The sequence below is a fragment of the Lytechinus variegatus genome, chromosome 11 (genome assembly GCF_018143015.1).
Source record: "Lytechinus variegatus isolate NC3 chromosome 11, Lvar_3.0, whole genome shotgun sequence".
Lineage (NCBI taxonomy): Eukaryota > Metazoa > Echinodermata > Echinoidea > Temnopleuroida > Toxopneustidae > Lytechinus > Lytechinus variegatus.
This window is the reverse complement of record NC_054750.1, coordinates 34,124,145-34,149,959: the sequence shown is the minus strand read 5'-3', so window position 1 is coordinate 34,149,959 and position 25,815 is coordinate 34,124,145. Positions and strand designations below refer to the sequence as shown.

The following is a 25,815-nucleotide window of genomic DNA, read 5'->3' as shown; positions in this document are numbered from 1 at the left end:
TGACTCTACATTTAGCGCATTGAAATGATGTCTCTAAGTGCTTTGCAGGTGTATTGTTCATCCCTGTCATTGGATATTGATTATTAAAGCTATGTTATTGCCATTTCTTGCAGGAAGACATTTGCGCTTGCATTAACATGTCCACAGTGATTATGTTAATACTTCTATATAGGTCGTAATCCTTTCTTTTGCATGGAAATTCTCTTTCCGGAGAAATAAGTTTTTTTGGTATCCATAGGTGATCCATAGGTTAACTTTTACAAGGAGTAAACAAAGAAGGCAAACTAAATTCATTAAAATGAATGTTGAATCAATAGACCAGTTCGTAGTTATTTCATGGACAATTTTGGTTAAATGACCTTTCATTTCTTTCATTCTGATAGGCAGATTTCAAAGCAAGATATTAGTAAGCTTGTCTTGCATAGCAGGATGAAGAAATTGAATAGACCAGGTGACTAGAATAGCACACCAATGAACACTTTATGAAGGTATTTGTTGCATTCCTACTTTCAATGCATATCATAGCATGTTGCACAATGTACTTGGCAAACTGTGAAATACTAGTCGTTCGTGGATGCTTTGTTGTTTTTTGTGGATGTAAATGAATACCACTATTCAAAATAATATATGAATAATCAAGACATCAAAGTTGGTGCTTATCTCATTAGATTTTAAGCCACCATGTCAATTTAGTACAAGTGACCTTCCTCTGATCATGTGTAGAATCTTTTGATCATGCGCAGAAAGGAACTATGAACTAGCTTATTCTGTATTTTTCAAGGTGGTGATTGTCATGTGTTAATATTTTTATGTGATTTTTTATTTTTTTCACTGTTTACCAAGTTTAGGTGAATGATCATAATGTCGATGACATTTGATATGATTACTGTATTTATTTTTAAAATGTGTTTAAAAAGTACAACTCCTGATTCATGTTCATATTGGTATAAAATTGTGAAGATAATTTATTTATGATATTTTAAAAAATTTTATTACTTGGATTGTATCACTTGCTATTTTATTAGAGATAACTGTGGACCAGTATGCACTGTATTATGTTCTGAAATTATATTTTGTTCTGTGATAAGTGAACAAAGAAATATTTAACCTGTGTATATGAATAAAAGATGCGATTTAGTTATTTCTAATTGCAGGTGTGTTATATTTCATTGTCGCGAGTTATTGACCGGCCTTGACCCTGTTGCATAAAAACTATTATGTTAACGTTGCCATCCACTGGTAACTACTAATGTTACAATGTTCAACAGACAATCAGAATCAAGGATTCTATTAAAGATAATTATCAATGGCTGGCAGACTTAACTATGATAGTAACTTTTAACTGTTGAGAGAAGGTGAGACAGAGAGAGAGACAAAATAATATTATAGGGACATAAGAGAACTTAGTTATATAAGGATGATAAAGAGGAAGGTGAATAGAAAGAGGAAGATGGAGATGGAGACAGGGAGGGAAAAATGGAGAGGGGAGGGAAAGAGAGAGGAGAGCGAGAGAGAAAAGACAAGAGACAGGGAAACCAAATCTACATTTATGGACAATTCAAAACATCTGAATTATTCAATGCTCTTGTAAATTTAATGTTTCATTTTCACTCTAACTCAAATACGGTTGAAGAAGGGAGAGCATTTGGTTTCATTAGGTCTGATAAAATATTGATGTGCATCGAAACATTTCATTTTCAAGAAACACAATGAAAATCAATATCCTAATTGGAATGGCATTGTGTATTGATGTGAAGAGTGAAGGATTGGGAATTATCTAAAATGAAACCCCTTTTATAATGTTTCTATCATGATTATATTAAAGGAACATTAATTAAACATCAATCTGTTTGTTATACATTTCAACTATGATAGATATGAATGAAATAAATTAGTTGTTATGAAACCTGCAGAAAATTATAAACAAGTAAATGAATACATCAATAGAAAACTAATTATTGATACAAGAGCACATACAATTGGAATCTAAATTTTCCATCGAACTAGGCTAGGTGATACAAATTGTCCATTTGCTCAAATCGTGATATGTACCATATTAAAAAAAATTGCCCAATCATGACAAATTTTGTACCAAAGAAATGAGCAGATTATAGTCTTATGTTGATCGATATTTCTCTGAAGTTAAATTATTATTTCAAATGATTTCCTTTCAAAGAATGATTTTATACAAAATGTGATTTAAAATATTTTTTGAATTATGCTTGTTTCTTTTTCAAAACAATATCAGATTTAATTTGGGACTGTAAATTTAAAAATTGAAAAAAATCTGAGTGCTTATGATGTGGGTATAATGGTACTTTATCGATGGAATGATGGGCAAAAAACACCAAACAAAATGTATCAGTTAATAGAAGGTTGGCATCAATTTTTGCCCATACATTGCCCAAATTATTTCTTGTGATTCCAAATTTATTGTTACACAACCTTTCTTGTGGAATTTTGCACTACATGGAAACTAATCGTTCCAAGCGATAAAGTTATTACGTAGAGCCGTTTGAACATATTTTTTAAAAGCTGCTGACACTTTGTCCTTTAATCTATCTTTGCAGGCAGAAAATGTAAATAAATCACGTTTCTGTGAAAAGAATGCGATAAAATAATTTTCAGACTAAACTTAAATTTCTCCCAAATCGATTTTCAGACAAAAAAAAACACAGTTGTAGGACCCCTCCCCTCTCAAACTTTTGTACATTAGTACACATGCTATACATGAGCAAGGTAGATGTATACAGATATTGCCTTCCTAGAGTTTGAATATAACATTTCCTCTCCCCGACGGAGTTATATTTTTCCCAAGGAATTATATTTTGCCCGAAGCGCGCAGCGCTGAGGGAAAATATTATCCCGAGGGAAAAATATAGCTTCGGAGGGGAGTTGAAATGTTATTTATTAAAACGATAGACCAGGCAATATCTGTTATATTGTATATGTGGATTCGCCATCAGAAATTGCATTCATCATCTGGCTCAAACCCGAAATTCTTGCTTCAGTTCTGATCCATCTACGTCATAATAGATTTTTTTTTATATTACATCAAGCACGTTCTTCATTCAGTCGACGCGTTAACATTTTTACACTTGTTACGCAACTTGTATGCAGAGAGTGACGTCACCTTAGTGAATATAACGCCGCAATTGAAAATACTCCCTGAGGTGACGTCAAAACCTAGAATATAACAAATGCGATCCTCGCAGCTATGGTCACGTGATGGCGTGTTGACCTATCACTGATTCGAATCTACATAACCTATGTAATATTGAAGAATATTGCACTATAGAATATTGCACTATTTCGTCCACTGCCATTTTGTCCACTACCCACATGGTCTAATATCATTTCGTCTACCATCAGTTGGTCCACTATCCACATGGTCCAATTACCATTTCGTCCAATCACTATTTCGTCCAATAGCCATTTCGTCTAATAGCCATTTCGTCTATTATCATTTGGTCTAATAGCCATTTGGTCTAATGGTATTTTTTTGCCAATTGGTCCAATAGCCACTTTGTCCACTATCATTACGTCTATTCCCATTTGGTCTAATAGCCAAATGGTCTAAAGTCAAATGGTCTAATAAGCACTTGGTCTACTTTCATTTCGTCCATGTTCCATTTGGTCTAACTGCATTTGGTCTACTATCACTTGGTCTAAACTCATTTCGGCTAACAATCATTTGGTCTAATTGCCATTTGGTCTAATAACCAATATGTCCAATTGCCATTTTGGCTAATAACCATTTCGTCTAATATTCATTTCGTCTAATACGCATACTGGTCTACTATGCTGCACTAGCGCCCTCTACGACCCGAGTCGACTCTATTCGCGATTGTGGGCCTAATTAATTACTAATACTCTTCAACTTCTTGATTTATTTTATCACGCCCCTGTTTCATGTCAGTATATGGAAAATTCTCAGCTCGCGCTGCGCGCTTGCAATCCTCACATTAGTTATTAATCTAGAGAAATGTTCAGGATTTCAAACAGTGTCAAGACTTACGATTTTATGTGTAAAATAATAGTGGGCCTACATGAAATAAAATGTTTATAAAAAAAAAAGATCAGCTCGCGCAAGCAAAAAAAAAAAAAAAAAAAAAAACAAGGAAAAAACCCTCTTCGATCCGCAGACAGGGGAATATATAAATGAATGAACATTTTTCGAGCAACAGCCCCTGCCCCCATTAGCAAAAGCTAGATCCGCAAAAGGGATGTGTTATAATTATACCCGGCAGCCCTATATACTCGCGACCAATGATTTCAATACCCCCCCCCTTCCTGTAAACTCCTGGATCCGCGCCTACGTAGTAGTAATTATTTTAATTATGTATATTATTTCTATTATGATTATCCTTATTATCATTTTTGTTTATATTAGTAATATGATCATCATAATTATTAGTAGTAGTATTATTGTGAATTTCATTATTATTATTTATTAGTATCATTATGATGATTATCATTGTTATTATTATATCCATTAATTGCTACAGCATGAATATATCACAAACATTATACTCATCGTTATTGTCAATACTACTAGGCCTACATTTATTTTAGGCGCAGGCGGGCTTCTAGCGACGGGAAACGAACAAAAAGGGAGAGGATAGTACAGGGAAAGAAGATAGGACTGATCGGGAAGAGCTCTTTTATGGGGGGGGGTATATTGATCAATAATATTTCTTTAAAAGGCTATATTGTCTTTTAGCTGTTTATCGTATTTTGATATCGGAATACAATATTCTCCTTTCTTTTTTTAAATAAAAATTGAGCGACAAATTAAAATAAAAGGACCCTTTTCCATTTTCCCCATCTTAGTTCCCCCTTTTATATGTGTGTGTGTGCGTGTGTGTGTGCGTTTTTTTTTGGGGGGTGGGGGTGCCTGAATTGCTGTACCCACTGAATCGACCCTTGCGATAGTAGTTATCATCATAGTTTTTAGGGTTTTTTTTTAAACTAATATCAATAATTTCAAGGTATTAAAGTCAATTCGCTCCCCTCCTCGGATAACGCAAATTATTTGTATTAGACGAAATGGCTATTGGACCGAATGGCTATTAGACTAAATGGCTATTGGACGATTTGGGAATTGGACGAAATGGTTAGTAGACGATTTGGTTGGTAGACGAACTGATTATTGGACCTAATGGTTGATGGACGAAATGACTATTAGATGAAATGGCAATTGGACGAGTTGATAAGTAGACGATGTGGATATTGGACCAACTGAAATTAGCCGACATGGCTATTGGACCAAATGAACGGTGGACGAACTGGTTAATGGACGATTTGGCATTAGACCAAATGGATTTAGACGAAATGGTTGGTAGACGAAATGGTTGTAGACGAATTGGCCATAGACTAACTGGCTATTAGACTAAATGGCTATTAGACGAAATGGTGATTGGACGAAATGGGTGGTAGACGAAATGTTGATGGACGAAATGGCATTAGACGAAATGAATGTAGACCATGTGGTGAGTGGGCGGGATGGCAGTAGACGAATTGGCAATTTACCATCGGCACACACGAGCAATTCAGTTAAAAGGTACCATATCCAACGATTCTATTATAATGAAACAATTATAACCCAGACGAGGGGAATGTCTATTTGACTTTGAAATCATGAATCTTGTTTTGTCTCGTCGGTAAGAGATCATCAAGTATTCATCGTAACATACATTTACGTATCAATTATTGACGAACCTTACCACCCGGGTTTGTCATCGATGCATGATGAAGACCACTTCCCCCCTCCTCCAGAGCAGTGATTGTAGGCCTAATTGCGAGCACATCACTTCCCAACATACTTTGAAAATGGGCAGTTTGTCAATTTCTCTGCAACCTGGATTGTATTAATGTCGATATGCTCATGGTAAGATTAGATGGTGCTTTCAAATATTTTATTATAGGAGGAGGAGGAGGGTGAGACTCATGGTGTGTTAGCCTGGATGTGTGAGGGTGTGTGTTTGTGAGAGAAAGAGAGTAAGAAAGACCTTGCATGTGTGTGCATGGAAGAGGGAGTGTGTGTGTTATGAGGGTGTATGTGCGGGTGCATGGGTGTGTGTGAGAGAAAGAGAATAAGAAAGACTTTGCATGGGAGAGGGAATGTGTGTGTGTGGGGGGAGCGTGGGTGTGTGTGTGTGGGTGTAAGGGAGGGTGTGAGAGAAAGAGAGTAAGAAAACTTTGCATGTGTGTGCATGGGAGAGGGAGTGCAAGTGCGTGTGCGTGGGGGAAGTGTGGGTGTGGTATGTGTGTGTATGGGTGGGTGTATGTGTGTGAGAGAGAATATGAAAAAGAATGTGTGTGTATATGGTTGTGCATGCTTGTGTGAGGGTGCACTTACCCATGGTCATGATGGTAGAAAGTAAGGACATACGCACATAGATTTCACATTCAGATCGAGGACACTTCACACCAACGAAGACGTCCTTGGCACGCCAACCAATTGAGTTGAAAGTTCACATTTCAGGGAACCGTTTCAGCAACATTTTCGTCTTTTAAAATGTCAGTTCTGATAACTTTCCCTGATTAAGATTGGCTGCGGGGCTTGGTTCTGCATTGCCATAGTAAATGTCGGATAAAACGTCTAACAAGCCCTTTCATGAAACGCTCCCCGAACGCCGGGTAAAAAAGTTATCGAAATTTTCCTCAAAAAGTCCTCAATTTTCAACCTTAAACGTGAAAATTTGTGTATGTGGGCGTGTGTCCATGTAACGGAAAGAGAGTTTAGAGTTTAAGGATGTGACACGTGAATCAATTATCAAATATGCCTTTATTCTTTAAATAGTAAGAATTTTTATCTGAAATTTACCAAATCAATAGAGTGAATTAAATTTCGAAAATTTGAAAATTAGTTTTGAGCCGGATCGTAAAATCACTGACGAGCTGTTCTACCTCTTATCTCAAGGCTTCGCATGAAACTGTATTTTGAATAGATAGTCCCCGTCGGTTAGTTTGTTAAAATTGTAACAGGGCCTTCTGTTCCTCACCTGCTAGTATTTGAATATTTGTTTTCCCTTACAGATGGACTTTTCTTTTCACATTCTGGCTGCTTTTTGCGTGCTTAATACAGAAATATACCCCACTATCGGAAAAGGTTTGTAAATTAATACTGTATTCTTATAAATTATTCTTATAAATTTGTGCAGTTAAAAGGCAAATCAAAGAGATCCGCTGTTGAAATGTATGGTGATAATCAGTTGATTAATATCAGCCAATAAAAATAGATTCATTCCCGTGGGTTACAGTTCAAAGGTAATATGAAAGAAAATGGGGGAAATGATTGTATTTACACATTTGTTTTACTATTAAAATGTGTAATCAGCGGAAAAGAATCTGCTTCGTGTTTATCTGAATCAAAATGTTAACAGAAATTGGCGTAAAACGCTGGGGTTCTAGAATGTAACCCTCGGGTACACCAATACGCAGTGATTTCACATTTGCTCTGTGATGTTCATCCTTCACTAGCGAAGACGACCACAGCTTAAAAAACTTGTGGGTACGAAGATGGCTAAATACATGTAGACCCATCTTCGCCCGTAAAAGTCTGTTGCAGTGTGGGGCAGACACAGCGGTGGTGCTTGCAGCTCTTTCCTTTCGACACTTTTTGTTCTTGCTTGTTCACACGTCTGGACTAGTTGCCCGACACACCAGCCCTATATTTTATTTGCTCTATAAATTTTGTATCTCATAACTGTGTTTGGATTTGTACATAATAGATGCTTCTTGTCTTTCATCTATTGAGAGATATAAATGTGTATTTCTACCACTTAAATGTGCTTCTTAGAAATCGAAATGTAGATATGAAATTAACCAAATAAAGTGTGTCCGAGAATATAACCCTTGGGAACCCCTATCCTGTCATATTCCATTTGATTTATAAAGTCTGGGTGTTAAGCTCCTCTAATATCATTGTTTTAGTTGGAAATAGTGTGTACGAGATTACAAAGCATTTCTATGTACACATATCATATGTCCTTTTGTAAAGAATGTTGCAAGCCTACTCCCAAAACTCTGAAGGGGTAATTAAAAGTTCAACAAATTCTAAAATCTAAATCTATAAATTTGTCTTATTTGCGCAATGGTTCATCTTGTAGGATGTCTTATTGAACGGGTACAATTCAACGGTTCCTGGTACCATTTCTCCCAACACCAGTCCAACTTCGAAACGGCTAAGGCATCCTGTCAAAATGTGGGTATGCACCTCTTAACGATCGGATCCCAGGCAGAACAGGACTTCCTGGCCTCAAACATACCTGTGAACAACTCTGACTTCTGGATCGGTCTTGCTAGTGTGACCTGGCAGGACGGTTCACACCTATTGTACCATAAATTCCAAGGATATCCTTATGATTGGGACAATGAAGGAACGTTCTTTTTAATGCATATACCGTTTCCAACCCAGTGGTTTGACGATATCAACACCGTTGATCACAGGCGCACTTGTATATGTGAAAAGGAAGGTGGTGAGTATGGCTGAACTTGGACTCAGACTTAAATTTCAGATTTAAATTTTGGGATTATTTATAGCTAAACCCTATTTAGTCCCTGGGTATTTTGATTCTTGTCACTCGGATGGCCTCCCTTAAGATCGCAACGAAAAGTTCGCTAAATGGTAAAAGAATGACATAATTTACTATCTACGCGGTTTAATGCATAGGCCTAGGTAGTTTGCACTAAAATCATATATTTTATATGAATTAAGTATGCTTGTATAATATTCATAAAAGCTCATAGGATGCTAATTTCTCGTGAAAATATTCTCTATAGCATTTCTAAGTAATGTAAATGATAAAAAAATCTCTAACCAAGATCGATTTCTTATGTATTTCATTATTTTTAATATCATGTATTTTCTTTGTTGTTTTGATGTTCTTTATATTTATTGTTCCTTCGATAAAATTCCTCGGCTACATTATTTCAGTCATGAATAACATAAAAATATATAGGCTGTTGTCAATAAAAGTAAAACTAATCACACATTTATGAATTTTAGCTAAAAACACATTTTGTTTCAACTTTGTATTATATTGACGTTTTTGAGAAATTTGTGGGGTCACAAAGTCTTGCGTGATTTCGTAAAAGCGTAAGCCTACCTGGGCGTCGCAAATTTGGTCTTAAAAGTTGCGCTAACTTGAAAGTAAAAGGTCCGCGAGCGACGCGGACAGATACGTGTTGCCAGGTCCGAGCTGAAGAAAATCCCCCAAAGGCACTCGAAAAAATCCCCAAATTGGACCCCAAATCCTCAATTTTTCAAATCACACTATTTTCTAAAAAAAGTCAGGACATATTGGTTATTGCCCAAAACTAGTTTTATTTTGTTCACAGCATCCACAGCATTTTTTTTTAAGTTTCGATGCAAATTAGATCAGCAACACTACCATTGTATCGTACAAGTTCAATGTGAGGAATACATGGATCGAATTGCGTAGGAAATGCGCTGATGTACATGCATTTTATGACCTACAGTAGATCTAGATCATATGGGAACATAGAGATATATTACTCGTTATAGGCCCTACTATCATTAGCATCATATAAAAAATAGACGAGACTCGAAATAAACCTGAAAGGGCCAGGGTGAAGTGGATATACTTAGAGGGAAAAAGGTGCGCGAAGCGCAAATACACTTTGCGGTCGGGGTCCTAGATGCGCTCTGGTGCAATCTTATTTTGGAAGAATTTAATCCAACAAATTTTCAACGTTTCATATGGAACACAGGCAAAAGTAGAAGAGACTTCAAAACACAGCAAGAGTCGATAGTAATGACAACAAACTTAGTACTTTGTTAAAAGGAATGTAGATTGGACCTATATCAATTTTAATACATACCTTGAATTGAAGAGATAGAAAATGTTTTGTAGTAGGCCTATCAATATTTTTTGTTGTCATCGTAAAGTTAGATTGGCCAACACATTGGCCTTGTGCTCGATTGCGGCAAAGTGAATGCATACTTGTCTGTATACATTCTTTATGGAAATTACGATTTTCAGCATCCACCTTTTTTTTGCAGAATTTGATGCTATCTTGATATGGCTGACAATTAATGAACACTAATGTACTCCTGAGAAAATCCGCAGAACTGCACCGGAAATTAAGCTTACGTTTTAACCAAATTGATCGCGTGTTGGGATGTCTGCGCATGTGTTTTCAAATGCAACGTGTTATCAACGTTTGACTTGAAACTACTTTTTTTCAATGTTGCGCCGCGCTGGTCATCTAATAAGAGAGTAAAACAGACAGAAAAGACTCCACTAAACTTTGTTTAAAAGTCAAATTAATTTAACTGCAATTACTTTTATGAAGGTTTCATGGATACAGAAAATAATCATAATGAGCTATGTTTCATATTGTGACTTAAAAGTGATTAAAAAAAGCAGTCTCGCGAGCCGGATCCGGCCCGCGGGCAGTAGTTTGAGAACCCCTGCTGTAGAACGTACAGACACAGCGGCGTTGTTGTATCTTAAAATATATGACCATGATATGGTTTTTTCTTCATGTTCTTTGTGGGTTATGAAACACGAGAAAACCGGGTCACGCAGATCAATCTTGTTATGTAATTATCATCAGTTTTATTGCTATTTTTCTTCAGCCTGTAACCCAGAGCATGTGGAATTCGGGGGGTCTTGCTACCTCTTCACCGGAATTTTTTTGACGTTCAACGAATGCAAGACAACATGCGGGAGCCTCGGGATGCACCTGGTCTACGTGGGTTCCAAGGAAGAACAAGACTTTCTTGATATCAACCAACCACAACTGGCAGCCTCATGGATCGGACTCGGTCCCGTGACCTGGGTCGATGGTTCCACCCTGACCTATGCAAATTTCGGCACGACCCCTTCGACATTCGATGACGATGGAGAAGTTTTCGTGATGAATGCGTCGTCTTCCTTCCAGTGGTTCGATGATGACGGCTCCAACCTTCACTTTGGTATTTGCGAATATTACGGAGGTGCGATCCTGTGTAGACGATTGTTAGAATCGTTTATATCCAGCAAAAAAATGATAAAAAAGATCAAAGTATGAAATGTGGGATCAAATGACCCTTATTTTAAAACAGTTCATGATGCAGATTGATTGGAATTCAAGTCTATAATTTGACTATGAACGTCCAAACGACATGTGTGTTTCAATTTTCCTTAGTTTCCCTTTATTCGGTCCTACATCGCAGTTGAGAAAGTGTAAATAAGATTTACAATAATTTGAGCATAAATATAGTATAAAATGAAACGTTGGCTCTTACAAGACTAACACAGCCCTTAACCCTATATAGGCCGGGGGGGGGGTTCTCGGCCGGAGCCCCCCCCCCCGGCCCCCTCGACGATTCGCGCAATATTTTCGCTGCGCAAAATTTCTTTTTACCGCGCCGCTCGCTGACTTTTTTCTTTCAAGTCTTGCGTATTGTTTAGACCAATTTTTGGACGCCCGGGTACGCGGTTCCAAAATTACGCAACATTTGTAAGTGCATATAGGGCAAAAAAATTGCTCAATAACGTGATTTTATGTAGGCCTACAAAGTCAATGCAAATTGTGTTTTTTTAACCAAAAATCATAAATGTATGATTATTTTTAGTTTTGCTGGTCTAAGTGTATTTGTTTTATGCTGCTTATGATCTCAAAAAAGTCCCCGATGACGTTCATAAAAAAAAGAAAAAAAATGGTCAAAACAAAGAAATACATAAGAATTCAAAAAAGCAATATAATACATAAGAAATTGATCTGATATAGCAATTTTCGACGTACATTTACTAAGAACACCATAAAGAGTTTCTATACCATAAATAGAACATTTGGAGCTTTATTTAGGGAGTAAAAAAGACTAATTTTGCATACTATTATTACTCATAAATTAGCATAATCACTCAGCAGTTTGCATGATATAAATTACTATAAAATTCTGTAGATTATGTCTCAGACAACCTGCGTGCCAATTTTCGGCGACCGAGATATCAAGCCCCCCTCCCTCATACACTGTAAAAATGAAGTGCTAATTTAGCACTTACAGTGCTTGTATAGTGACTGCACTACGAGTGCTGATTTTCTCTTTTAAAATTAAACTAGAAAATCTGCACTCGTAGTGCAGTCACTATACAAGCACTGTAAGTGCTAAATTAGCACTTAATTTGTTACAGTGTATGATTTCCCGATATACCCCGGCCGGGATAGGGTTAAAGATAGATCAATGTGAATTTCATCCCCGATAAGGTTTGTTATCAAGTCTCCGTCATATCCACAGCTTCCCTTCATATTGAATATATTCCATCATTTACATTCCTATCGAATTTGGTACTTAATGCTTTTCGAAAAACAGGTATTAATATCTTATTTTCTACCATTCCCGCTCTTTATTTTCCAGCTTGTACTGCCTCTTACAAGTATATTGGGTCTTGCTATACTATTCATGTAACTGCCAGCAATTTCTCGACGACGAGATCGGCTTGCGAGAACCACGGAATGCATCTCGTCTCGATAGGCTCCGCGGGAGAACAAAGCTTTTTGGCGGACTTTGTGATCTCGATTATTCCCGATAACAGCATCGTTTACTGGATTGGATTAGAGAGTTTTAAATGGGAGGATGGTTCGCGAATGACATTTAACCGTTTCAAAGGGTATTCATATGATTTCAACGAGTTGGGGATGTGCTTTACCATGCAAACATGGTATCGACCCCAATGGTTTGACCAAGCAACCGACCCTTCGGTAGAAGAACATTACATATGTGAAACGGAAGAGGGTAAGTGCTGATCAACATCACACGTTGCTAAAAAGCTGAAACAGCCACTCAACTATTGAGAATCATAAAGAATTCCTCATTAAAATTCATTGTAAAATAATACATATTGGATACCAGGGGCCCGTTGCAGAAAACTAAGGTAAACACTGGAAACTAAGGTTAGTCTGATTTCTGCCATTGACTTGAACACAGGGCAAAAACTCTGGTAAAAACAACCTGAGTTTTCTCAGGTAAAAAGTTTTATGCAACGGGCCCCTTTTCATTCTACAAAGAATAATTTTATACTTATAGGCGATAGCATAGGCACATGTATTACTTGCATTTGATATATGTGGGTTGGTGTGTGTGTTTGATGCGTAGGTATTTAGAAATTTTTAGTGTTCGGGGATGTCGGTGAGTTTGGGGGGTCATCGGGAGTGCAGCGTCAAAAGTGTGTGGGTGTGTATGCAAGTGCTTAATTCAATCTAATTGCTTCAATTTTCTCCTTTTGATCAAAATCATGTACTTTCGATAAAAAATAGAAATTTTCTCGAAAATTAGAAATGGATAAGAATGATTTAACAATGGATAATGGTAATAATACATAATTATGTTGTAAAAAAAACAGAATTGCGTATTACTTATGGTGGCCCTGAAGGGAAATCGCAAATAGACCAATTCGCGAATATTCACGACGAAATTCACGACGTCGCCAATTCGAATATTCACGACGAAATTCACGACATCGTGAATTACAATGATTACAATGACTACAAGTGCTTTACGATGTGTTTGGATGCATATAATTCTAAAAAAAATCAGCAAGCACTTGGCACTCGCATTAGATTACTATGGTGAGATATGTATACTCTTAATAGATTCTAAAATATAGTCCTTAAATGTCCGTTTGGGGTCAAAATATACGAAAATTTCTGCTCGCGCTTCGCGAAGAAGGGGCATTCTAAGGCTTGTTTGTAGGAATTAACGTAGACCAAATGATGCGAGTGCAAGGTGAAATTTTGATATTCAGATCAGAAAAAGGGACATTTTTATGGACTGATTTTAGGCAATCATGCATATCTCACTAATTCACTAATGCGAACGTAAGCACGGAGGGAAATGTTTCATATTAAGACCTTAAAATTACATGCCACTATATAAAAAAATAATAATTCGAAGTGCGAGGAAATATATTTGGTGTATGTTGACTTGAAAATGGAAAGTTTTAGTACAACAGGAGTCTATATCTGGTTAAACAGGCAATGTGAGTATTAGGAACAATGAAAACCTAGGGCCTGAGCAAATTATGTTTCATAAAGTTATATATTTTTTATTGTTATGTAATATAACATAATTAACAATAATTTTTTCCTTCCCACTACGTTTCTTTCACTTTCTCCCTCTTTTTCCCCGTTTTTTTTTGCCAGCCGATTGGGGGGGCACGTGTCCCCCATGCCCCCCCCCCCGTGGTTACGCCACTGTGGATAGTGGACAGACTGATGGTAGACCAAATGATAACAGACGAGTTGGCATTAGACCAATTGAAAGTAAACCATTGAAACGACTGAACGATGTCCACTATTATCCATGTGATATGTATAGGCTGATCCAGGGGGGATCCCCCCCCCCCTTTATTGGCGGAGCAAAAAAATAGGAAAAAAGGGAAGACAGAAATAAAAAAGGAGGGAAAAGAGAAGAGAACAAATAAAAGAGGAGGAAACGAGGAATAAAATGAGATGAGGGGAAGATCATGGAAATAAAAAGAATCTTTCATGTCACTACATAAAATTTTCGCTCTGTCTGTTAGGTGATTTTCATATCTTGTTCAAAGGGCGGATCTAGCCTTCGCCAATAGAGGGGCCCGGAATTATTTTCCAGCCATATTTTCCCCGATCGGTCGCTCGAAGATTATATTTGGTTTGTGTGAAGGGGTAGTCTTCTTAGCTTTATTTTAATAAATCAACAAACATATATAATATAATCCTTATTTATATAATGCGAGCGCGAAGCGCATGATAATTTCTTTTTGAAATCTTATATATTTTTTCCTAAAATTTGAACATTCTAGGCAATGTTTGTTATCCTGAGAAAGATGTGTATGCAAATAACTAATTACTCCGAACGCGAAGCGCGAGCAGAAATGAACTGGTGGAAAAGGTATCTGTTAAAGACTGCATACAGTTAGTCATGAAGACGTTATATATTTTAAAAATCAATTATTGATTGGTTTACAGTCCTTTTCAGGACTATTCTCAAGAAAGAATACTCTATTCTCAAATCTCCACTTTCTCGCCTATCCACTTCCTTCTCTTCTATCCACTGCTTCTATAACACTCCACATGGTGTACCGTAAACCACATCAGCAAATGATGACTGTCTTCCCATTCCTCTTGCTAAGCGCGAGATGAATCAAAAGGGACAATTCAATTATTGAATTAATATCTTATTCATTAATGCTTAACGTGGACACGAAGTCTGATGATATTATGACCTGAAAACTGGACATTTCAAGCACTTTTGTAAATTATAAATAGGATGTTAGGATCAGTTAATATATTTTCAACCATTAATGCTAGCGCAAATTGCGAGCCTTAAATCTTTTTATACACTTATGAAAAGGGGATTGTATAATCAATATTGAGACAAACAATCTAAATGCGAGCGTGCAGCGAAAGCTGATACGTTTTGACAATCAGACCTGAAAATTGATATTTTTAAGACTTTATGGAATACACGAAAATAATAGGTACCTGATAAATCGAAACTTGCGAGCGCGCAGCGCGAGCAGAAAATGTTAATTTTCAGACCATAAAACTGTCATATTTACAGAGCACTTTTTAAAGATCAATTTGTAAATCACGCAAAATAATGAAAGTTTGATTTTCGAGATGAAATATCTTTTGTATATTGACTTCCAAACTTGATATTTAAACTCCATATTGAACAAGGTATGAAAATCACCTAACAGGCAATGCGAGCGCGAAGCGCGAGCGAAAAATTATATAGTGCCATGAAAGATTCTTTTTATTTCCATGTCTTCCCCTCATCTTATTCTATTCACTCGTCTCCTCTTCTTTTTTTACTCCTCTCTTTTCCCTCCTTTTTTCTTTCTTTCCTTTTTTCCTTTTTTGCTCTGCCAATAGGGGAGGGGGGGGGGGCGGGCCCCTCGACCCCCCTGGATCCGCCTAATATGCATATGGATAACAGTGGACATCGTTCGGTCGTTTCGATGGTTTATTTTTCAGTTGGGCTAATGCTAACTTGTCTGTTATCATTTGGTCTACCATCAGTTCGTCCACTATCCACATGGTCTAACTGCCATTTCGTCTAATAACCAGCTGGTCCAATTGCCATTTAAATTAGTCCATATGCCATTTGGTCTAATTGGACTAAGTGTTAATTGGGCGAAATTAAGGAAAATAAAATTGATATTAGACCAACTAGTTATAAGACGAAATGGTCATAGACAAACTGGTGATTAGACGAAGTGATGACTGGACCAAATGGTTATTGGACGATATGTTGTTAAGCAAAAAGTTGATGGACAGAATTGCATTAGACTAAATGAAGGTAGTCCCTGTTGTGAGTGGAGGAATTAGCAGCAGACGAATTGGTCTCAACCCGCATACCGCCAAGGCAAGCAAAACAAAGTCACGACGAAATTGGAGACGTCGTGAATTTCGTCCCCAATTTCCTCGCCAATATTCAAATTGGCGACGAAATTGGCGACGTCGTGAATATTCGCGATTTGGGCTATTCGCGATGTCCCTTCAGGGCCACCATAAGGGCCACCATAATTACTCACCTACACCCTACAATGGAAATTTAATTGGTGGTGTCGAGAATCTGTTTATCTGACGGTCAATCGGATCGGGGTCGCTCTAGTCACTAATCCTCTAGTCACTAATTATTATTAGCGCATAGGGACATGCTATGCTATGTGTGATGCGCTATACAAGAATTGAGCATTATTATTATCCGTCTCTGTGGTCTAATGGTTAAGGCACCGGCGTTCAAAGCTGGGGGCCCGTGTTCGATTCCTGGCAGAGCAATTTTTCTGCATTACCAATTTTTCCAAAGGTAGATAGCTCTGTGGAATCTTGATTTAAGCTTCGCCTACATTTCTCTTTATTCATTTTTTTCACAATATGTATATGTATATATATTCGGGGTTTTTTTTCGTTCATTTTTTGCCAAGTCCCTGTTCAGACAAATTGATTCTACTATCATAATCTCCAAAACAATCATTAATGACCGTCATCAAGAAAATCTACTGTTCAGACACCTGCTGGCTAGGACCCAAAGGTTACACTGCTCCCCAATCCACTATTTCCCAAGAGTGTGGGAGGAATTAACGCCTAGTCTACGAAACGAGTTTGTCCTGGTCTGGGGATCTTTAAATCCATGGCTAAGATGCTTACGGACTGAGTTATTTGAATAAGATGTATAATGGTTACTGCGGGGGGGGGGCTCTTTGAGCAATAGAATGGAATATCGGTCAGCTGTTTCTTTTCTATACTCACTGCATTAATTAGTCTAATCTAATTTTCTTTAATCCATATACTTTTAGTTTGAATTACGTTAAACAAACATATATACAGTGCGTATCAAAAAAAGTTTACACTTTGAAAATGTCCTGTAAAATTATACATTTGTAATATCCTGAAGATTTTTCCACATTTTAACATTGGTACAGATCCATTTAAGCAAATGACGATATAACTATCGAAAAATATTTCCGCTTGAGTGAGCACCACTTACTTTTGAAAAGTTAGTGAAAAACGATTTGTGCAGAACTTTGAATTAGCTATGCGAATAAAAGTAAACCTTTATCATGAAGAACACGTAGCATTTAGCAAGTAAAGTTGATATGAAGATATCTTTGACCTCTTTTAACTTGTTTCCTTGCCCAATACACTCCGAAGAGTGCATTGCGCCCCGCCCCACTCCCCCACACACCAAGGCCATCAAGACGATATTTGATTTACACTAAGGTGTGATTTACATAAAATGAATTAGGCTTGATTTTCATTTTGTTAATCATTGTCAAGCTTGGGAAAAGTGTGGAGAAACAAGTATTAAATGAAAAATTAAATGTCAACCCACTTTAAATAATCAAAACTTAGTGAAAAAGTGCTGGAGATGTCTGATGTAAACTTTTGTTCCGATTCAGTTATGTCATCAGATCCAGCTGGCACAAAAAGGGTAAAAGTTGTGCTTGAAATTTCAATTTGGGTGGCAAATTTGTTTAAAAATGCTTGAATGTATCTGTTTTATCTTAATTGACTAAAAGTGCATGGGAAATGTAGGAAAAATGTATGGCAGGGTAAGTTTGATTTCGCCCTTTCCCCTTGACACTGCGTGAAAACAAGAATTTCTGCGCAAACAGATTTCTGCGAGCTTTACAAAAATGGACAGTGCTCAGTCAAGTGTAAAATTCGGTCAAAACTTTTACTTTCATTGGATAGATGAGACCCAAACCCAAGATTATATGTGAAAAAATTACCCATATGTTGTATATTTTTTAATTCCCAGAGCTTTTTCAAAGTGTAAACTTTTTTTTTGATACGCACTGTATATTGTAATTCCTAAGTGAACTGTTAACCTGACAAATTTCTTTTTAAATATACTCTCATTTACCAGTTCATTTTTCTAACATTCATATTTTCTTTTGTTATTAATTCCAAATCTCATTAGGTTTCCTTTTATTTACTGCTTATACACCTTTTCCCAATACAATGTACTTCATTTTAAAGTTTATATTTACCTGGCCAATTTAAATGTATATCTAAATACCAATTTTCTACAACTTCTTTAAGTTGTCCTGTAATTACGTTTCTAATCACACTATATTGGATTGTTCTTATACATATCAATCTCAATATGCTTTTTCTATATGAATTAATGTTTGTATTAATATAATAATCTATATACATGTTTTTATTCTTGGGGTGTTTACATACAAGTCCAGGTCGGGGAGGATAGCCTGCGGGCTACAGTAATTTATATATCTTTTTCCTTTTCCAGGCAACCTGGACTTGTTCTGTAAACATCCCTTTTCACTTTGTTATTGTATATTCTCCTGTAAATTGATTGTAAACTTTTTTTTTTTGAAATGCCGAGTAAAATAATAATAATAATATATATCAAATAACATTCACTTTATTGTTTTCTGCAACTTTAGTACCATGCCAATCCCTTCAAGTCGAACACAATGGATCCTGCTATTTCTTCTCACAAAACAAATCGACTTACCCTGCATCAAAATCATTCTGTGAGACACTTGATATGCATCTAGTTTACATTGGATCCAAAGAAGAAAGCGACTTCCTGGAGTCCAACGGCCCATTGAGCTGGAACTTATGGATTGGATTAAGTGCCGTGACTTGGCTTGATAATTCCACCCTCACCTTCGCACACTTTGGCACCACTGCCTCGGTGTTTGATGATGGTGGAATCTCTTTCGTCATGAACTCGTCATCTTCTTTCCAATGGTTTGATGATGACAGCCTTAACCAGCATTACTACATTTGTGAACAGGATGTTGGTGAGTTTACCGGGTTGATGTGGTACTGACTGATCGAGGGATCTTTATATTCTTAAAGGGGAAGTTCACTTTGATAACAAGTTTATTGTAAAAATAGCGGAAAGAATAATTAAAAAATATGTATTGGCGAGGTTTGAGGAAAATCCATCAAAGAAATTATTATGGTTTAATTAATTCATTTGTGACGTCATATGCGAGCAGCTTTCCTACATATCGTATGGTAAAAATCAATAAAAAAATCTCTTTTTTTAAATTAAAAAGGTTTTTATTGTACCTGTAGCATATCGATACACAAATGACTTCCTCTCCTAAAAAAAAAATAAGTCATCACGAACCATTAAAAAATACATTTATGTATGTTATATTGCATAACACATGGGGGCAGCCAGGGGAGCGTTTTATCAACATTTTCGTCCGACATGTTGTCAGATCTGACATCTTTCCTTGATTTTGATTGGCTGATAAGCAATGTTACTATGGTAACTGTCGGATAAAATGGGACTTGTCGGATAAAACGTCTGACAAGTCCTTTCATGAAACGCTCCCCTGGACTGTCGCTAAGGGGGGGGGGGGTCGGTGCGAGCCCCCCCCCCCCGCCTACTCTGAATATCGTCGGGAAATCTCTGCAGCGGTCGGGGGGAAAAAGAAAAGGTAGAGGGGGGATAGAAGAAGGGGAACAAATATTTTTTTTAAAAAAGATAAAGAAGGAAAGAGAAAAAGTGCTTAGCGCTGTAATACCAAGTTATTATTAAAAATGGGCTTGAACTGTTTTAAGGTCTGAATACAAAATATTTTCAACTCGCGCTTCGCGATTGCATTAAAGATATTACTTGATTTCTATTTATTCTATTTATGATTGCGAAAAGTGGTTAACCTGTCCATTTTTTCAATCAGAATCTAAAACTTTTTTTAGCTCGCGTTTCGCGCTTGCATTATTTGATTGGTGAGATATATATATTCAATTTATGAGTTCATAATGAGAAAAAGTGCTTAGAATTTTTAGGTCGGGAAATCAAAATTTCAGCTTGCGCTCGCATGAATCACTACGCATATTATTCATACAAGAAGTGCTTGAAGTGTCAATTTTTTTGGTCGGAAATAAAAAATTTCAGCTTGCATCAATCGTTTGCTTAATATATCAATCCTCTTAATATTTCAAATAGATTTTGCTGGCCGACATTTTCAGATCGCGCTTCGCGCTCGCGTTTTTGATTGGTGACATATGTATTACATTAATAGATCATTGCAAAGGGTCTGTAACCGCTCTTTCTGCAGGCCAGTATATTTAAAATTTCAGCTTGCGATTTGCGCTCGCATGGATAGTTGAATACGCATTTTAGGTCTAAATATACAAAATGCCCAGAAATTTTAGCTCGCACTTTTGCGCTCGTATTGTTACTTATTTATTTCATTAGGAATTACCTAAAAAAAAAGTTTTAAAAAATAATAAATTTTGGCGACGGGGAAAATGTGAATGAAAGTAAAAATTCCACCCCCTTCAATTGATGAAAGCTGGATCTGCCCCAGGATATAACGAAAGAAAATAAGACTGAGAAGAATGGGGGAACTCTACCATGACTCATGGTCATGCTCATGGTCGTTAGTAATCGGTACCGAAATTTGTTGGTAATCAGGGCCTCACCCCCCCCCCCCCCCATTAGAAAAGGCCTAGGAGCAGCTGCTCGTTTAAGACGTTACAGATCACAAACTTGAAATTCTAATAACTTTCTTAATCTTTAATTAATTTTCCTCAAACCTTCACTAATATATATTTTTAAAAATATTTTCTGCCATTTTGACAAAGTTTTCGTCAGGGTGAATATCCCCTATAAGTTACGCAACACAGCAAAAATGTCGCTTTAGGCTAAATATTCTCATTTATTTATATTTTCCATCTAAAATGTTATTTTTTATTGATTTTGAATTAAATTCGTTTTGATAACAAGCATCACATGTATATCGATGAAAGAATTTCTCTCGATAGTCTAAAACATATCCTGAAATTGATACGGAAGCAATAGAGGCATCCCCCCATGAACGTCTTAAAAACTAAGTACATCGTTAAAGTTAGGATAATCGTTATAATCTAGAGATTGTGCAAAGCTTGTAACATCCGATAAAATGAGATACTAGTATACGAAGGAAGCTAAAATTTTAGTTTAAAGAAAATAATCTTCATTATTCATGTAATGATGTATCTATTGTATTAGACGCAACCGAATCTACAACAATGACTCCCTATACAAGTGAAAGTGATGATGAGGGAGAGGAGTGCACCACAACTGTTTCAGCACCGTCAACTGATACAATATCAGCAACATCTGCCACACCCACTGCTCAAGTTGTGGCTGCAACAACTGCAACATCTACCACCCCCACTACACAAGTTGTGGCTGCAACAACTGCACCATCTACCACACCCACTGCACAAGTTGTGGCCGCAACAACTGTCTCCTCTGTTCCTAAGTTAGGTAAGTACTCTTGCGATTATCAGGCCTAATGTTGATCTGAAGAATTGTCTTTGCGTTTGTTACTATTAATTACTATTAATATTGATATTAGTATCTTTACTATTATCATCATTACTATGAGTGTTATATTATCATTATCATAAACACCATTAATAATTAATATAAGTAATAGTACAGTATTATAATAATTTGGTATTATTACTTATCTTGTTATCGTTATTAAAGCATTATTATCATATTTACATTCTTATTACTCCTATTATTCATATTATTATTTTATTTATGTTTATAAGAGGTTTCAATATTTAAGTTTATCATGATTGTAGGCCTATGTGTATATGTAAAAAAATGTAGAAAATTACATTTAAAATTTACACCGCATGTTCAACGAAGAGTTATGTTTCCATAATGTTGCGCAAAATAATTGGTTTTGATTATTTTCGGGTCAAAGTCATCGACAGTCTGTGTCATTCAATAGAAGCATTGAATCATCTATCCTAAGTGTTATACGGTAAGCGGAATTGAATATCAAGTTCACCGCTCCAGACTCGCCGCGATAGCAAAGGCGAGGATTTTGAAGAAGAAAAATGGTGTCCCTGAATTCTTTGACATTGATTTCACATCAGATTGATTTCGGAACTTTGTAGAACATTAGGGGAAGGCGGGGTAAGTTGAGCATAGGGGCAAGTTGAGCCACCAGCCCCAGGCCAATAATGAATGAGTCAGACATTGTGGTGGTGTCATGTATTGATGACCCATAGCATAACCCCTAACCCCACCACATTGTTTTCAACTTTGAAACAAAAAGTAGTTTTTTAGAGGGAAAAATATGAATTTCAGCCAAAAAAGTAAAAAAGAGTGTGAAATAGATAAGTGCTTTATAAACACACACATCTTTAAATATAATAAAGACATGATAACAACATTATTAGTCCAGGTATGGATCTTCATTCTTGTCATAGTCTTTTAAATGATGGATGCATAATAAATGTGTGGATACAAAATTATCGCACTAAGTTCGCACTGGGGTAAGTTGAGCCAAACAGCATGGGGCAAGTTGAGTCATGGTAATTCCTATGGTAATGTATCTTAAAAAACAAACAAACCATAAAAATCGATTGAAATGCTGGCTGAAAGGAGCAAATTTACATGACTGCTCTTTTCATTTTAAAGGATGTTAGTATTTATAGAGAATTAGCAAGTGAAAAGACTTTAAACAAAAAAATTGACATGCTGGTTCTCCCCTCATACATTTTGTACATAGTTTTTGTAGCTCAACTTACCCCAGAAGGTGGCTCAAACTTACCCCATATATGGGGCAAGTTGAGCCATTTGACATCGTTTTTTCAAAGGTCACGATGACTTTCAGTGTGGGGATAGAAAGTTATATATAGGTGGAAAATATTTCAGAAGAATTAAATTTCAAGGCAAGGTACTTATTTCGACAAGACATATCAATTCTAACATGCAAAAAGCAAAAACTGTCACAACTTACCCCGCCTTCCCCTACATGAGCTGTCTACGCGCTATTAAATGAGTATTCTTCATGTTGGTGTACACATGCAGTTTAATCTCAAAGAATTATCTTACTTGTGCTTCAAACGAAGAAAATATGTGCAATTAACCGGAATCACTAAAATGATTTCTGTACAGAACCGTTTCATGAAATTATATACATATCAATGTTGCCATTTATATCATAAACTTCGTGTTCCTATATCTATCGGTCTGACTGAACTAAACTATATGCCAAGCCTGCAAATAAGTCAAGAATTAGGCCAGTATCTTCCGAAAAGACTTAGTTACTAACGCCATCAGGGCCTGTTGCAGAAAGAGTGGCGTTGGAAAAACGCAAGTCAAAATATCAAGCGGAGGTCCCGAATACTGGTGCTTCATTGGCTGAAAATCAAGTTGCGCCAGAATTTTTGAGTTGCGTCTGGCGCAACTCTTTCTGCAACGGGACCATCATGAGTAAGTAAAGGCCCTACATTGAATTATTCATTTTTAATTAGATTTCGTGTACTCATTTATTTGTTGCAACTTGCTACTCTGGCAGTTTGATTATAATCGCAATAAAAAGCACATTGGTTAATTTCATTAATATCTTCCTCTTATAACATTACAATAGGTCTTAAGCGATCCACATACTTTAAGACTCTGATTAGGGGTAAGGCCATCGTCAGTGACCACGTAAGCTTCTCCATCACGGCTTCAAGGGTCATCGATTGCGGCCGCGGATGCCTCGAAGACGGCTCCTGTTCATGTTTCACGTACATCGCCGAGGAGAGCATGTGCCTCCTTGCCAACAGTTGCCCAACGTCATTCATATCTGACATGTCTGATTACGAAAGACACCCTGGAGCTGTAACATATTCAACTCTAATCCAAACCAGGGACCTATCAACGGAGGATTAGTCTATCGAAACTGGGGGTCCTTTGCATTGTCACAGCATCCCCAGTAACAATAGATAATCCTCCGTGGCCAGGTCCATGATCCAATCCTTGCTTGTAAATTATCATGATAATTAAAAAAAAAATACCAATCAGGTTTGAATGCTTTCTAATGGCCCATGCGTACTCTAAAATCCAGTTTATATGAACGTTGGCCATGACCTAACTCTGTGCTAAAATTATGAGAAGCCAAATAGTGTTAATTTTTATCTCTGCCTGGGTTAATCCTTGGACGCATCCCATTTTTGTATATGTATGTGCATTCTTTTACAAATTATTATATTGTATTATGAAAATATAGTTTTCATCTTTGTATATACTTGTGCATGTCTTATGCGAATAAAGTAAAGACTGAATAGAATATACACAGCAAAAACTGGGGTGTTAACCGGTGTACATAGAGGACCACACCAGTTATTTTACACTGGTGTTAAATTTGTGGTGTTAGTTTTACACCTATAGGTGTTATTACAACACCTATGGTTGTTACATTTGCACTCTTTGGTATAAATCTCAATCTCTAGGGTGTTATTGTAACACCTCAGGGTGTGGTCCTCTAACACCAATAGGTGTCACTTTTAACACCACAGTTTTTACACTGTAATTTCTAATTATTACGATGTTATTTTAAGCTGTAATGGTGAAGTAAATTGTTTTAGTTATAATTCCGCTGTCAATTATAACTAAAACAACAACAACTACGAATGATACTTATGAGAGCATCTAAAATGAGCTAATACACTGAAAATGTGCTGTTTGATATTTGTGGCACAATTGGCTTCCCATAGTTTAAATTCAATCCGATTTCATAATTGGCGTATGTCTTATGCTATAAGTCAAATGGACTTCGGGTCCAATTTCGCGTTTAGATCTCCCCCATATTATGGAGCAATAGATTCATAGGAATAGATTCATTTGGAATGTTAAAGGCTTGCTGGGGACGTTTAGTTATATTGTAAATACTAAATAAATGGCTCTCATCCTCTGAATAAGATCGCATTGATCGATCTGTTTGATATTTCAGAAAAAATATAGAAACCAGCAGGATTAGAACCTCTCATCTACTGATTGCCGGTCAGCGACTGTACCACCGGGCCATCACTGGTCCATGACACGATGAAATAAGAACAAAGCCCTCAGTTCCCCTGATTTAATCTGACATGCATTCTTATATTAGTCCGCCATGGACAATGAAATGGAATGTTTAAGGCTTGCTATGGAAGTTTCATTATATTGTAAATACTTATGGCTTATATCTAGCTCATATAATATTCCTTTGGTTCGTGATTATACATTTTATTCTATTCTCATACATTCCTTGAATTATGATTGTGTATTACACTCTATTCTCTTGTCTTTTATAATATTCCCTTGTTCATTATTATGAATTATGATTGATTTTCGTCTATTATATATTCCTTTCGTCATGATTACGTATTGCATTGATTGATTTAATTTGTTTGGAGCCTAGAAGAAAAATGAAAACGTAATTGTCACATTTTTGTGAAAATGTGATTCAAGTACTGTTTTCATTTATTTTAAAAGTACGTGATATGGCATGGAAAATTCAATCATAAATACACTCTAAAAACAGAGAGTAAAAGTTAACCCAATAT

At 36.5% G+C, this 25,815-nt stretch overlaps 1 protein-coding gene across 1 annotated transcript; it reads left to right on the top strand.

Moving 5' to 3' along the window:
• The first annotated feature begins 7,034 nt into the window (after positions 1–7,034).
• LOC121424280 (lymphocyte antigen 75-like) lies at positions 7,035–24,618 on the top strand. The gene is made up of 7 exons (XM_041619907.1): positions 7,035–7,114; positions 8,115–8,483; positions 10,610–10,969; positions 12,374–12,751; positions 18,915–19,277; positions 21,488–21,748; positions 23,877–24,618. Exons 1-7 carry the CDS (start codon positions 7,042–7,044, stop codon positions 24,161–24,163), a joined length of 2,091 nt encoding a protein of 696 aa, XP_041475841.1. The 5' UTR covers positions 7,035–7,041; the 3' UTR covers positions 24,164–24,618.
• Positions 24,619–25,815: the final 1,197 nt, after the last annotated feature.